The 15,506-nt window shown below is 39.3% G+C and overlaps 1 protein-coding gene across 1 annotated transcript in view; it reads left to right on the top strand.

Moving 5' to 3' along the window:
• Positions 1-15,506, top strand: part of TFAP2D (transcription factor AP-2 delta) — a 101,172-nt gene that overhangs the window by 69,413 nt on the left and 16,253 nt on the right. The window contains exons 4-6 of the mRNA XM_086925148.1: positions 2,125-2,290; positions 5,971-6,089; positions 9,072-9,213. Of these exons, the coding sequence (XP_086781274.1) occupies positions 2,125-2,290; positions 5,971-6,089; positions 9,072-9,213 (427 nt within the window). The remainder of the gene's footprint in view (positions 1-2,124; positions 2,291-5,970; positions 6,090-9,071; positions 9,214-15,506) is intronic.

Below are 15,506 nucleotides of genomic sequence, written 5' to 3'. Positions count from 1 at the left end.
TCAAATAAATGTAACCGATTTGAGATTACTGAATGTAATGTAACCGTCATATGGTAAGAAGGTATTTATTGCAAATGACTTTCAACTTTACAATCTAACATAAAATGTAATATGACAAGAGCGGTCTAATATTGCAAATGGATCAGCGTTTTAACTATTACAATAAAATATATCACCCAGCTTCAAAATTGCATCCAACATGTTACACCTAATAGCTATGGCTGCTTGTGCCTCATGTATTAGGGAACAAAATCGAAAAAGCAAGCAAACCACTTATTCAGCATTATTTACATATTAAGTACCGTGGAGCATAATAGCATTGCACTGAAACAGATGGCTTTTTAATACAAATTGTTTTTGCGATCCAACAGGGAAAAACGTGAACATGATCATAGAATGCATTTATTTTTCTTTACAACTTGTAAATGTTGCTATTTGATTTAAAGAAAAGGTGGGTGTTTTATATGTAAAATATCTTGCAATACACAGTGCTATCAGCCTGTGTTTAGTTTCTCAGGATACATCATTTGGCATGTCGGCCCCCTCGACTCTGTGTGCATGAAATTCTGCATTTGAGTCTCAGCGTCGGCTCAACATCTTGTGATTCAGGGCTTATCACTTAATCTTTAAAGAAATGAATGTGTTCTTGTGAACTGTAACTGGTGCCCATGTAAAGCGCACCAGTACCTTTGAGCCTACTTTGCGCTATATCAAACTGTGGAAAAAAATAGCCTGGTGTGGGATAAGCAGTACAAAAATTAACTAAGATTTGAGGCTGGATAATCTTGCCCAGTGCTTAAAGGAACTGTAACTTAGTGCCTTGTTTTCCATACAAGTCACATCCTCGGGGACTACAAGAACCACCACCTTCGGTCTTAGTACACATAGGGCCACATGTATCATTACTGGAAATAGCGATTACCTACTTGAGATACTGTGCAAATCGCAATTAGGTAATCGCTATTCCTAATGTATGAAACTCCATGAGTTTCATTTAGCGATTCCTAGTAGGTCGCAAATCGACCTACCTCTTGAATTTTAATGAGGTAGATTGCAATTTGCTACCCATTGGGAATAACTTAAATCACGGAGATGGTGGCCTGCAGGGGGGAGCATACCACCATGTCCGTGATCACTTTTAAATAAAGCAATCATTTCTTTTGAGATGCAGCTCGTTTTCCTTAAAAGGAAAAAAGGTTAAAAATGAAACGTTTTCTTTTTAAGAGCAGGCAGTGGTCCGTACAACCTACTTGAAGTAGGTGGTAAAATGCAAATTTTGAGACCACATTTCGATCGCAAAACATTCTTACATACTGCTGCGATTCAATATTAGGAAGGGATGTCCTAAAGACGCCACTTCCTAACACTAAATCGGTATGTATTTGCACTTCAAAAACTGCAATTCGATAACATGTTACTGAATTGCAAATTGTAAATCATACATACCAAAATGCATTTTACCGGTCTCAAACCGCCCGATTCTGTGAATCGGCTGTTTGCGACCGGTAAAATGCATGTACATGCAGCCCATAATACTCATTGATGTTTTCATCGCCTTTAGTAAATGAAATACTTCCAGGGTGTGCCCATACTGGGGCCACCTGAGGCTATTTGAATAAAATATTGTAGTACACATTCCTGGAAGAAAAGGAATCTCTCATAGGAGGAAGGGAACACTGACTGAAGTGTTACTTTACTCCTTATGGTACTGAGTGGAAGTAGAGATGTTTGACTAGAAGGGGTCAGCAGGGATGTATTGGGATTCTGTGTTTCTTCCACTTCTGTGCTACAAAATCAGTATATTTTGGAATACACTGAACAGTGTAATTTCCCTACCTAGGTTTGAGAGGTTTTTGATCCCTAATGTGACCATAAAACAAAATAGATAATTCATATGCAAGCCTAACAGGCAAGACTGTGAAAGCAACACAAATGAAATTACATTATTCTATCAGTAAAGGATGATCACTGATTTGATGAAGACAATTTACACAAGGGGTTTGTAAATTCTGAAATTTGTATTTTTTTTAAACAAATCACAGATTGTAATGTTGTTGCACAGTGTGATTAGTTAAGGTCAGTCCTGAACAGATGTAAAACTGTCTTATTTTGATTTTGTTGTAGGTGGCACCTGTGTGGTTAACCCCACTGACCTCTTCTGCTCTGTCCCAGGCCGCCTGTCTCTTCTTAGCTCCACTTCTAAGTACAAAGTGACTATCGCAGAGGTGAAGAGGCGTCTTTCTCCACCAGAATGCCTCAATGCATCGCTCCTAGGAGGCATTTTGAGAAGGTGAGCTATAGTGCCTCTACCATGCGTTATATTTACGACTATAAACATGTGCAAAACAGATGTGTTTCTTAAACTAAGATCAAAACACACCACGCTAAGATCGAAAGCTACAATTATTCCACGTTTTACAAAGTAAAAATAAGCTGCCCGAACATGAAATCTTTCATCTTGTAAAGAAAATTTTTAATGCGCTTGATATAACAATAACCTACATTTTGTCTTGTCAGAAATGTCCTGTCGGTTTTTACACTGGTGATGTAAAAAATAAACAGTGTAAGACAGATTTACCTTCATCGCCACGTCATCCGTTTTGCTGAATCCAAAGGTACCAGAATGGTACCCAGATGCTTAGAGGAGGGGTGGCTACCTCACTTCAGGTCATCATAAACCCTGTTTGCAGTCCTGGTGTTTTTCACCAACAAATCAGTGCTAACAGGTCTTTTAATCGAATGAGTTAAATGGAAGCAAACCATAACTACAACACCCAGAATGCAAGGGGTTGTCCAAGAATGAAAACATGGTGCATGAAAACATGGAGTGATGTGGCCAGTCTTCAGGTGTTAATCAGAGGATCAGCTTCTAGATGTCTGCACAATACCTCATCCCTTACATGGATAGGACTTCTCTTCATCAGATACTGATACTGCCCTACATCATTCTCTTACGTCTATGGCTTCTTCATTAGCTTTTCTGATTCACCCTTATAGATTCAGGAAGAAAGGAGCAGGTGGTAGAACCTCTCTGTGGAACCTGCCCTTCTCCACTGAGTACAAGCAGAACTCGAACATTATTGGTCCTTTATGAGAGTAGTTAATCCCAGTCTCTTCCTTTTACAAGGTATAAGGTCCAGTCAGGTTGATGGTTCACAAAGGTATGTCAGAGTGTGTGAAAGTACTCCTTTAGTCATCTGCACTCTGACATGCCTTTGTAAATTTGCCTCATAAAATCTAAGCATTTAAGAACATGGGAATATTCAGTGAAGAATCAGACAACAGAAAGGGGCATGATCTCTTTGCACTTTTACCAATAGGGAGTAGAACGTTTTGGGCCCGATTCACAAAGAGTACGTGAAAGAGTAGTCCTGTAGTATGACTGCAGATACTCAAAAACTCTTTTGTAAAATAGCCTCAGAGTGTTTTTTATCATCACTGTTATCAGAGCCAAGGGGCTCATTTGAATTTAGTCTGCACTATGCAAGAAAAAAATAACATTGCATGGGGTTGAATTTGATTTGTTACCCTATCCACAACGTCAACTCTGGTAGTACAGCAACACCGTTGGAACAATAGAATGGAAACTGTACTTCCTCCAGTGTTTGCACGTGAAGTTTTCACAAACTTGCAGTTGGAGCTAATTGTCTGCCAAAACAATCCTTAAAGTGTAAAACACAGAGGCAAAAATGTATGGTAAATAGTTATGATTAGATGCAATAGTTATACATCATGTTCCCTTTGCACACGCTACTCAAGCACATTTAAAATAAAAAAATGCTTATATAGAGTGCGTGGCTACCTCAACAGAGGTGTCTTGGCGCTAGAATGCAGATTTGTGGTAAGGGGTAATAAGCGGGTCAGTCTAAGACAGGTTAAAAAGCCAGGTTTTTAATTCCTTCATAAAGGCTTGTTCTGACTTCATCATGTGGCGGTGAAGGGGCATAGTATTCCGGAGTTGCTCAGGGTTTCACTGTGAACGCTCTGCCTCCTATCCTGGCCTTAAGGAAGCGAGAAACCCTGAGCAGACGCAGGTGGTTTGATCTCAGGGCCCGGTCTTGATGGTATATTTGTAATCTCTGCCTCAGATAACCTGGGCCCTGATCTCTGGTGGTTCTGTAGGCCAAAGTGAGCGCCTTACTCCTACTAACAGGATAACAGGAAGCTAATGGAGGCGCCGTAAATGCGGGGAAATAGGATGGCGAAGCAGCACTTTCCTAATTAGTCTGGCCGCAGCGTTTTGAATTATCTGAAGCCTGCGGACCAGATAGATTGGCAGCCCCAGATAAAGACTCAGTAGCGGTCCGTGGTGGGAGTTCTGCTGGGTGCTGACGTGGGGAGGGGGAGGGTCAGGGTGGGGCTTAGTAAACCATGGATTACAGGCGATTACAAGTAAGCAAACATTTAAATAAATAAAGCGAATTTCGTTAAAGGCACTGCATCTCCATCGCCCGTATTCCATAGTTTACTACCCCCCACCCTACCCCCCCCCCCCCCCCCCCACGTCAGCGCCCGGCAGAACTCCCACCATGGACCGCTACTGTAAAGACTGTTAGAATAGTCCTGCTGGGAGGTCACCAGAGCACCTTACACTTTGAATGGTGGCCATGTGTGTGATAAAAGTAAAATGTGAAAAGAACACAGCAACCATAGAAAAAGAGTGAATGCTGAAAAAATAAACAAAATTAGTAAAAACTGCATTTCTAGGGCACTCTTTAAAAGTGGGTTGCCTGCAGGGTACCTGGAGAGATAAAACTATGTCTTTTGAACAGATGCCAACTCTTCAGCGGACACTCAAGCAAAGCCAGTGGAATAAGTACTTAAAAAAAGGTATTCTCTGTGGTTCTCAGCGACTAGCTGACTATGGTTTCATGATTAAAACCAATCTATTTAGGTGTTACGAAATAAAGTCCAGAAATGTGCTGTCTTGCAGATTAATCCAACATCGTATTTAGAGTTAAAGAAATTAGTAGCAAAAGTGGGATATTGAAAGCTACTGAGAGGAACTTCTTAAAAACCAAGGCCGTTGAATTCAACCAATCTTGAACATGGCACCGAGAACACACGACGAAGGGGAGGGATGCTTCTCTGCAACATGACTATCGAACAGGCTGTTTTAACATCAAAGCTAAAAATCACAAAAAAAGACGAAAATAATTTATTTGTTTGAACCTGTTGAGGCGGATGCAGCCACGTTGTCTATGGATAACAAAAGGCTCACGGTAGAACAATTGTAGTAAAAAGTTTTGTTGGACGAAGAATTTTTAACATATTATTCATTGTCTGACTATGAAATGAATGAGGAAGCGGGTGACTGCAATATCTTATTTCTAGTGGCATTTTTTTGTAGCCTACCCACATTGGTCTCCTACACGTCGCATCTACCTCGAAAGCAGAAGAACTGAAAGTTCTTCCCTCTTCAACAGGTATCTCTTGGGCAGGGGAACTTTCAGTTCTTCTGTTTTCAGGGTAGGTTTACCTAAGCTATATTATGCGTAGGCAGTGATCTTGGTGTCCCTCCATGTATGAAAGGTTCTGGAGAAACCATCTTCCAAATATTGTCCATCTAGTTTCTAAAGTCATGCCGTCAACTTGCACACATAGCAGCAGCACGAATAGTCACCCTCAATTTCACAGCTGTCATGAGTCATTTTCTGCACGAGTAAATTCTATTATTAAGACAAATTAAGCTTGTGTTAAAAAATTATGCAGAGCCTTAATTTCCACATGTAACGCTGGGAGTTTGAGAAGAATTACAGACATAATATTGCCTTTGTATTTTGACTTTTTTAAACAAAAAACGATAAAATAAAGTGAATAACTTGATCTACCGACTGTCCAGATATCACCCAAATGCCAAACCGTTTTATGTTATTAACTGTCTTAAACAATGGCTCAACTTGCTTAAACTGGTTGAAGGATATTGCTGACTTATGAATAATGTAGTTTTGTTTGAATATCCTTTTACAGAGCAAAGTCCAAGAATGGTGGCCGCTGTTTGCGAGAAAAGCTGGACAGGCTTGGTTTAAATTTACCAGCAGGGAGGAGGAAAGCAGCAAATGTTACCCTCTTGACTTCCTTGGTAGAAGGTAAAACATCTTAATTTATGTTAAAAAATGTAATAAACAACTTTTTATATTGGACACTTATATTATGGTTATTGAAGACTATCCACATCCTAGTCCTGGATTTTTTAACTTGCCAATTCTTGCCATCTTGTATCGGTGATGAAACTCATATATTTTAATATTGCCAGTGAAACTGTGGTGGTGTAGGGAGATATCCACACTGACGTGCCCATGGTTCCTGAACATGTGACTAGTCCAAAACTGTCCCTGGCCCAATAGTCCAAAACTCACACAACCCCCCGCTGGGTAGCAGCAAGTGGCCCAGTGAAGAGTCAGTTGCAGTCCAGCTCACAGTCCCTAAACCAGAGGACTGAAGCCCTGCAGCTTCTCCTCCCACAGGCAAGTCCTTGACCCTGCCCACTCTGGCGAATAGGTTGTACAATGAGGATGGGATACAATAGGAGTTACAAGAAAAGCTTGCATTGGGGCAGTTTTATCATATAGAGTATTTGGTATCCAAAGTTACTTTTATGTTTCATTTTCTACTCAGTTCCATGATCATTGCCATGTTTCTGTTTGGCTGTAGATGTTCTTGGGGCACAATTCACACCACTTGTATGATGAATACATGTTCCTGCACAACCTGCACGCAACTGGTGCATGTACACTTTTTTGAAATTTGGAATCCTTTATAAACTTTGTGTGCACAGGTTTATTTTGATCCCATTACAGCAAAGACCTAAGTTGGCATGGGACAATTGAAATCAGTTATTGTTGACTGACCTAAATATCCGTCAAGCGTTGTCTACCACTCTTTGCTTCTATGCTTTAAGTTTGAAATGCAGAGAAAAGAATGTCCAAACCATTGGTACATAAAATCACTATTATTCATCAGCACAAGGATGACACTCAGCTCTACCTAAATATCTCCTCTTGCCTTGCTATAGATTCTCTGAAGGTCTGCCTTCCTACTGGTGGCTAAAAACAAAAGCATCACCAGTAGTTTCTTCCATAAACAAGACTGGACAGCTTCACCCCAAAAACTAGTGACATTGCCACATTACTGTGCACAGCTTCAGGACCCAAATCATGTACAAAGTGAAGGTACCTAGGAGCTGGTGAGTCTACTCTGCAAGTGAAGACCTTCCTATCAGAAGGTAACTTTGGTCTTACTGTTCAGGCGTAAACCATATCTCACCTAGACAGAGGCAATTGATTGCCTGGCTCGCATCCCCGCCACCCGCCTAACACATCCCAATAGCATCTTACATATTAAAGTCTGCCTCATCAAGGATCTCGCTATGTAAAGTAGAATCACATATAGTCCACTGTCTCTCACTGCCATGCCTACCTCACATTCAAGACAGTCTGTATCCACCAAGGAGTCCATTTCGGCATTCCAGGATAACTGGTGACCAAGATTAAGATCATCGGAGCACACGTTACGCGCAGGAGACATTATTGAGACCATAAAGTGAAGGCATGAGAAGACAATGTCCCAGGTCTTTTATTGCTGTGCTTTGAGATGTTGGACCTCTAATCTGTTCAAGATCAGCCAAGCGCCAATTCTCCTCCTTTCTATATACCTACACAATTGATGGCTCAACCTGTTGCTATTGCTCACTTCCTTCTATTTTCCTGTGACTCCACTTACCTGTAATATCTACCGTCTCATTCCTAAACTGTAATCCCTGCCACTTGACTCATATTGTAATATCCAATGCTGATCCATCTTGCCCTAAAGTAACCCCCACCTTCCCCCGGTAGAACGCCCTCCAATCCTCATTTTCCACCTTCTCCATGTTATTTTATCAGTGTCGCCTATCCCCCGGCACCCGCGCTTAACCACACTTGTCAAACGTATTGCAAAATCTCACTCTGTGCATTGATCCTTTGCAGTGTAACAAGGCTTACACTGTAAACATCTAACCAATGGATACATTTGACTGTGTTGATTAGAGTTCATATAAATAGGAAGTATCCACCTGAAGGAATGCTGCTAACTTTCCCTTCTTTTTTCACATACTCAGTGTTATGCATGTGTATATTATCTTTCACTTCAATAAGGTACAATGAGGTAACTCTCCTGTCCAGTTTAAAAGGTACCTTGGCCTGGATTACATCTGAAAAATGAAGATGACTAAACTATCCCTATGGGTGAAAATATCAGTTTATTTTATTGCATTCTATAATTGTGGCTTCACAGGCCCTCTTTAAAGTAGTTACAAGACCGACTTCTGCTTTCTTTATTTTACTGATAAATGTGTAGAGATATAACATATTCATTGATTTATAAGTTAACAATTTTATCACTTATTATAACTACGTGTCTCGCATATGTAACTTTTACACGATATTTCTTTTGGCTATTGGCCATGCTGGAGCTGTAAACTTCGAAGCTGTGTTTAAAGTCTTCTTGTCCATATCCTGAAGCACTGCTGCATGGCAGATTCGCAAAGATTTTATTTGAAGCAGATTAAAAGGTGCCCTGTTTATCTCAGGTTTACACCAACTATCTCGCCTGTACTAACACGTTTTGCGCAGACGTAGTTCTGGAGATACCGGGAGCCTCTCTGAGAATCTCTTTTGGAATTGGAATCCACAAAGACTCGTGCAAGTGCAGCTTTCAAATGTTTATGACATCTAGGTTATTTGTGATTAGGGCATAACATCTCTGGTCTACTCCTGACATACTCTTGAAAACTCTTAACTTCCCTCATATCAAATTCTTGCAATTGTGGCCCACTTTGCATCCCCTGTCATTTCAAGTACCTTTATAATCGAGATATTGGTCATATATACATACTAATACTATTATAATTTTTGCATCCTAGTTTTGCTTAAATTGGACATTGAAATCTTGTTTTGCACTTTGTCTAACCCACCTATCCAGTGTCTTTAAAAGAAGGGCTGCCTCCAATTCGCTCTCCAATAAATGTAGATAAAATTAAAATGAACATTTACTACAGTTTGTAAATATTGGCCTCCTTTGTCTGCCTACAGGAGAAGCATTGCACTTAGCAAGGGATTTTGGCTACACCTGTGAAACCGAGTTTCCAGCCAAAGCAGTGGGAGAACATCTTGCCAGACAGCACATGGAACAGAAAGAACAGACAGCCAGGAAAAAAATGATCATGGCCACAAAGTAAGTAGTATTTGGTATACATCTGACTTCTTAGTGGTTTTTACCAAAGGGATAACTGTCCTTGTTATGTTATGTTATGTTATGTTAATAACATTTATTAGGCGCAACAGCTGCCCCAGCGAAGGGGCGTCCTGGCGCCTGATCATATGCAACAACACAACAGATCAGAGCTGAAAAAAGGGGACATTGTCGTTTGGAAGTTTTGATGACATTTCACTTGTTTCGTTTTTTTGTCTTCACTTATGTGATTACTTCTCTACACTTCTAGGCTACTTAGCTCTTACTTTTTTAGTTGTTGCTCGTTGCTTGCACATATTTGGGCTTGGGGCGTAAGGGTTAAGTTGTGTTAATAATGTTTATACATATACTTGTTTGGAATTTGCACATATTTGGTAATCCACACACATTTCCATGCTGCACCTTCGTATTGTATGAATGTATGCATTTCTGTATGTGGATGGATGTAGTCACAACAGGCCTGATTCATTTTCTTTGAGATGCTCTTGTGTTTTTCTTATATTCCTGGGAGATACACATTCTTAAACACACAGAAAGGTTTTGCAAATTACAGACCGTTTTTTTCCTGTGAGTAAGTAGGTCTTAATCCTGTAAATGTATGACCTAGACAAACAAAGCCTGGAGTAAGCTGCAACTATTTAGAGAATATTCTTTGTTAAACAGGCCTGGCGATAGTTTAATTCACACTGGACCCTACATTCCTCAACAGACTGTACTACTGAATACTGAAACTATGAATAATGTGGTACAAGAATATCATGAACAGAAAATCGAAGACCAACATATCAGATGGTATGAGCATAAAGAGGAAGAACAGATTTACCAAATATACATCTACGTACCATGATGTTTTTTTAATGTATATCAGGAAGGTGCATACATGTGAAGTTAGGTATAGAAAATCTATATTCCCCTTTTGATATTTTTGATTCGATATTTTGCCCTCGATATTTGCCCACCTCAATATTCCTGTTTCATTATTCAGGGTGCCCACTTCCTAAACAGGAATCACTTGCAGGATAGTTCAGATATGATTTGGAACAAGTATGACTGAACTCTACAGCAGATTGAACTGTTATCCCTTCTTGGTAACACATTTTTCAGTTTCTCAGAACTCATATGTAGATTTTGTGACCTTGAAGCAAACTAAGAACATATGCACACTGTCAATATTTCTGATGACCTAATCTAAACACATGTAAATGAAGTAATAAGAACATAGGAGGTAGTGTTCTGTCCACATATAAGAAAGGGATGTATGACATTACAACGCATGCTTTTACCATGCATGCCTTTACATCCCAAGTTTTACAACGCATGCTTTTACAATGCATAGTGTTGAGGGGTGCTGGATAATGAATAGTATAATTTACTATTCCAACTCCAGTCCACGTGGATAGTAGGGAAGGTGTTGGATAGTAAATTAAATCTATTCCCTATCCTAGAGCGCCCCCCAGCGCAATGCGTTGTAATGGCATGCGTTGTAATAGTTACGTCGTAAAGGCTCTGCGTGGTAAAAGTTGCATTGTAAAGGATGTTCCTCATAAGAAAGCATGTGAAGAGCCTACCAAATCATTTCTGGCAAGTCAGATATTTTTAGAACGATGCATATTTGGGGTTAATACCAATTTCCCCAAATACATTTCCAGGCTCCTCAAAACCCAACTAATGCAAGTAGAGTAATTTTTATTGGCATGTGTGTTAAGGTATTTCAAGTTGAAATGTCATTTTTTCTGCCACGTCTGAAAAAATATTGCCACCGAGCCCACAACCATTTTAATACTTTTTTACATTTTTCCAAGTGAGGATACCGGACTCCTTGGTGTAGGCAACACTTGTGTTTTATTTAGTGGTTATTCCCAAAATTGTATGGAAAATTAGATAGTCGATTTGAAGTGGTAAATGTATTTACAAGAAGTGTGATTTAAGTGTAAGAGTGAACTGATGTACCTCTCACTTTTGAGGAGCATCCTTTTGGTGACGGTGTCCACTTTAGATTTTTGTGTTAAGACTGGTGGATTTTAATTCTGCTCGCTGTTTGTGTGACTGGTGATCATCTCTCTCTTGAAACACCCTCAGCTAGTTCATCACTGTGGCTGAAAAGAGGAATGTACTCTTAGCTTTCCAGAATTACCTAGTTAAAATATTGATAGGTTTATAAGAACATAAGACATCTAAGGCATGGAGACTCAGTAGTGAGGTGGTCAGTGACCCAGTGGGATTCATGGTGATATTCTAAAGTGTAAAATCTGCTTGGTGGAGGAGATGTAAATATTACGTCTGAGTATTATTTGTGGAGTCCTATGTCACTTCAACTGATTAGAACTCTAATTTTTAAATATAATAGTAGGCATGACAGCCACAGTAGCAATTATAATAGCAACTTAGTGGCAGCTTCAAAAAGAAAGTTGGAAAATGACTTTACGGAAACTTTCTGGAATTCACAGATATTCACAAAAGTATGTCTGGTGCAGGTTTCCAGACGTACTTCTGGAAAGGTCATGTGACATGTCCCATCAAGATCCTATTCCTCCTGTGAGGAGTTCTCCAATTCCATAAGCTCCACAAAGAGGCAATAGGACACCCCTTGGCAAACACATTCAATTTAAATCTTCCCTGGAGAATATAATAGTTGTCCCCCTAGAGAAAGCCTTTCCGCTGCATACCCTCCAAATCTGCGGGTGGTCCATGCCCCTTCCACACTGCAAAGTGTTTGATGTTGGCCTTTGGCTTCTGTAGGAATCCTACAAGATGGGGAAGGGAATGAGAAGAATATGTGAATGCCCACATCCTTTTTTTTCTTTTTTGGGCATTTATAAATGTATAAAGCTAACCCTGTGCTGGAACGCCCGTTGTCACACCCTTTGAGTGGGATTCATTGAAGCAAATAAATCTGCACTCATATTGAAGATCACACATAAATGGGTTTACTCCTGCATGGAACCCCTTTCTGAACTCCTAGCAGGCATAAACCATGAAAAATGTACGTAATTTTCTTCACTAGAAAATTTACCCTTGTAAATAGGGTCACAGGTTTTAAAGAGTCCATGCCATGATTTATGTGTTATGGCTGCAGATGTGATTTTCTCTCTCAGAATTTACATTTGAAACGGTGTGAGGTTGTCATTGGTAGTGATTTTGAATTGTTCTTTGATAATAACTTGAGAAATTAATTATATATTTATTATGCTGTTATTTAACTTGTGTTTTTGCAACAGAAATGGAGCTTGACTATTGTTTCACACGTGGTTTTAAATATAGAGTTTTATGGTTTTTTATTTCATTAGTTCGTAAATTAAGGATAATGTTCCTGAGTATACTATATATGATAATAGAAGGTGATTACATATATAGAAACATCAACTCACCAACTGGAACAAATATTGAACAAACACTAGAATTATTTGTTTTTACATTGCACATATGTATCATCAAAGGTATCCCACATCTAGATATGTACTATTGGCACTCATTACAAGTGCTGTTGGGCGGTACCCCTGGGGCCAGAGGAGTGGGGAGGAAATAATACTCTGCCATACTGTAAGTGGTGTGGTGTTCCATACCTCTTCAAAGTACAAAGGTTTGGAGTTAAGAATAGTAAATCTAGACTTACCTATGTATGCTTAGCTTCACAATATATTGGTAGTCGATAGTCCGGTTATGGTATTATTATAGCACAATATTTTTGTGCTAAAAAATCTGCCATACAGCGATTGTGTAGGGGTTGTCTGCATGTGACTTTCTTTCCCGTGAGGCTGCACTCTACTTCATCCTATGAACTTTCTACTATCGACTACAAATACAGTAGCTTTCACTTTTTACAATTGCACATGAACATTCATCCTTGACGGTAGAATCCACTAGTCCAATAATTTAGGAACTGAGACCAGCTACATCAGTGTAAGGATATAAGCCCAGTTGGTCTTTCCTTTTAGTGGCCATGCCATTCTCTGTGTAAGGAGAGTAGACCATTGTAAATAGGTCTGTCTGCACACCATGCCTGACCTCCAAGGGATGAATCACTACAACTTTCAACTTTCGGAAGACATACTACTGTGAAACTAACTCAGTCTGTGTGGTAATATATCCTTAGACTTGGTGTATCTCTGTGCTAAAAGCAGGTTCTCTAATACATAAACATTTACTACACAGTAGAGGCTCTGTTCTTATAAGTTCCCTTCTTGACCAGTTCTTTACAGGGGAAGAGTTAATTTATGCTTGCCCTTTGAGGTAGTTCCCTTGGGGAAAGGGTATGTATTTGAATGTTATGATAATACATAGTTCTTTTCATATGCCATAATAAATTTAAATGAATGTAACTTGATTTGAAATATGCAGAACATGAAGTGCTATCACTCACATTTATGTAGTCAGCTCTGTATGAGAGTTTCTAAGTCAAAAACTAAAACATGAAAAACATTGAAAAAACTGTTCATACCACAACATAAATATTGGCTTCTGCTAAAACGATAGATTAAGCTATTAGCCCATTTCTAAGCTTTTAAATGTAAATATTACTAATGTTGCTTAATATCCAACCAGCAAAAAAGTTCCAGCTGCAACATAAGCCCGATTGGCCCCACTTGGTGCCTTTCTTTCCCTGGCTAGAGAGGCCCAGGCCTAGAAGGGAACATCTTCTTTGTGCAACAAATTGAAATGTATTGCCTCACTTTTTAGTTCTGTCTACAGACAGCTTTACATCTCCTGAGTTCTCATCTCATATTTTTAAAAAAAAGTATCTAAAAAAGAAATACAGTGAGAGTGCAGGTATTTGGCCAGCCACGGGCTTTCGTGTGTGCTTCGTGGTTGACCATTGCTTGGTTGGGTTGTTCATCAACACCATGGAAATTTCAGTATGGTTACATTGTCCCCTTTCCATTTCCATTAGGTCTTGTTGATGGAACATCCAGTGGTCTTTTGTTAGAATGTAGATGATATGACATGATTTGTGGCTTGTTATTTAAAGTTGGTGTGTGTACATTGAAGTATTTAATTTACTTACATAATGAACTTTTAATTGCTGATTTATGGCTGTGTTTGTTAGAAAGTGTTTCTGTTTGGGTACCTAAGTCTGTCCTAAAGGCGTTTTGCTATTCACTTATTGCTGTTGCTTGTTTATTTGTTTTACTTTGCTCTCATGATTACATGTTGTTGGATTCACTGCATTTTCTGTTCACAAATAAAACACATCAAACACAAACGCTGGCCCTTTATCAAAAGTATCAACTTCAATACTGTGCCTTTAAGACTCACCTTTTGCACCCCAAACTTAATCTTGTAGTCCCTTTTCGTAACGCTCTTCTTTAAGGATAAGGCTTAACTGCGCTGGTATTTTCTGTTTAGCTTCCATATTGTTGTATCCAAAGATGTTGAGTCATTTTGGCATTTTCTTTCTAGGACAACTCGGGGTAACTAACACAACATTGACCAATCATTATCAAGCACTTCCCCTACCAAAATCTAGAAATATTGGCTTTGCCAATGCTTCCTCCTATATTGCTCTAACAAAGGGAATGCCGTGTTAACTGTCTTTATGCATCTACGCCTGCTGCATTGAGTCCACACCATATGTTTCACTTAGAGCTTTATACAGATCATTCTTCTGAGTGTCTTAACTTGTCGGTTTCGTGCCAAAGTGTTCTAGTTTTCCCTGAGTAGTGGCTTCTCATAAAAAAAAAATGATTAATACATTTACATAGACTTTCGCACTTGTATAACATATTTAATAGTGATAAAATAAGACACACGTGAGACAAATCCAGAAACTTTGTGTTGTTACTGAGGAGCACTATTTACTTTTAAGAGCCAAACTTTATAATTATATGATGTAAACGCTGGTGTGTGGTGAGGTGTGCACATAGCAGCTGAGTTGATAGAATTGTTTTGGTGTTGGTGGCATTACAGTATATATATATTAATCTATAGATGACTTGTGCAAGAATGCATTCTATATCACATTTTGCGCATTGAATTATTAAACTATTGAGTTGTGTGTATTTTGGAGCCTATACAGTCGTTTCCTTTACATTGAAGGTCCAGCGATAGGCCATTATTGTATTATAATGAGGCATTCTGGTTTTGCTTTGCAAGCACTCCCGTTACGTTTGAGTTATTCTAGGGAGATAGACTGGAATAATACACAGCTGGTAAAGCTCCTCCGGGCATTGAGGCCTGCAGGGAAAAGATTCTGCTTGTGCAATGCGGATCAGACTCGCATTCAAGGTGAATCCATTTCTTTCCCTCGGGCAAGAGAGTCTGGAAATAGCACATGCAGT

The sequence above is a fragment of the Lissotriton vulgaris genome, chromosome 6 (genome assembly GCF_964263255.1).
Source record: "Lissotriton vulgaris chromosome 6, aLisVul1.2, whole genome shotgun sequence".
Taxonomy (NCBI): Eukaryota; Metazoa; Chordata; class Amphibia; order Caudata; family Salamandridae; genus Lissotriton; species Lissotriton vulgaris.
Note: the sequence above shows the minus strand (reverse complement) of the source record. Positions and strands in the feature narration are given on the sequence as shown.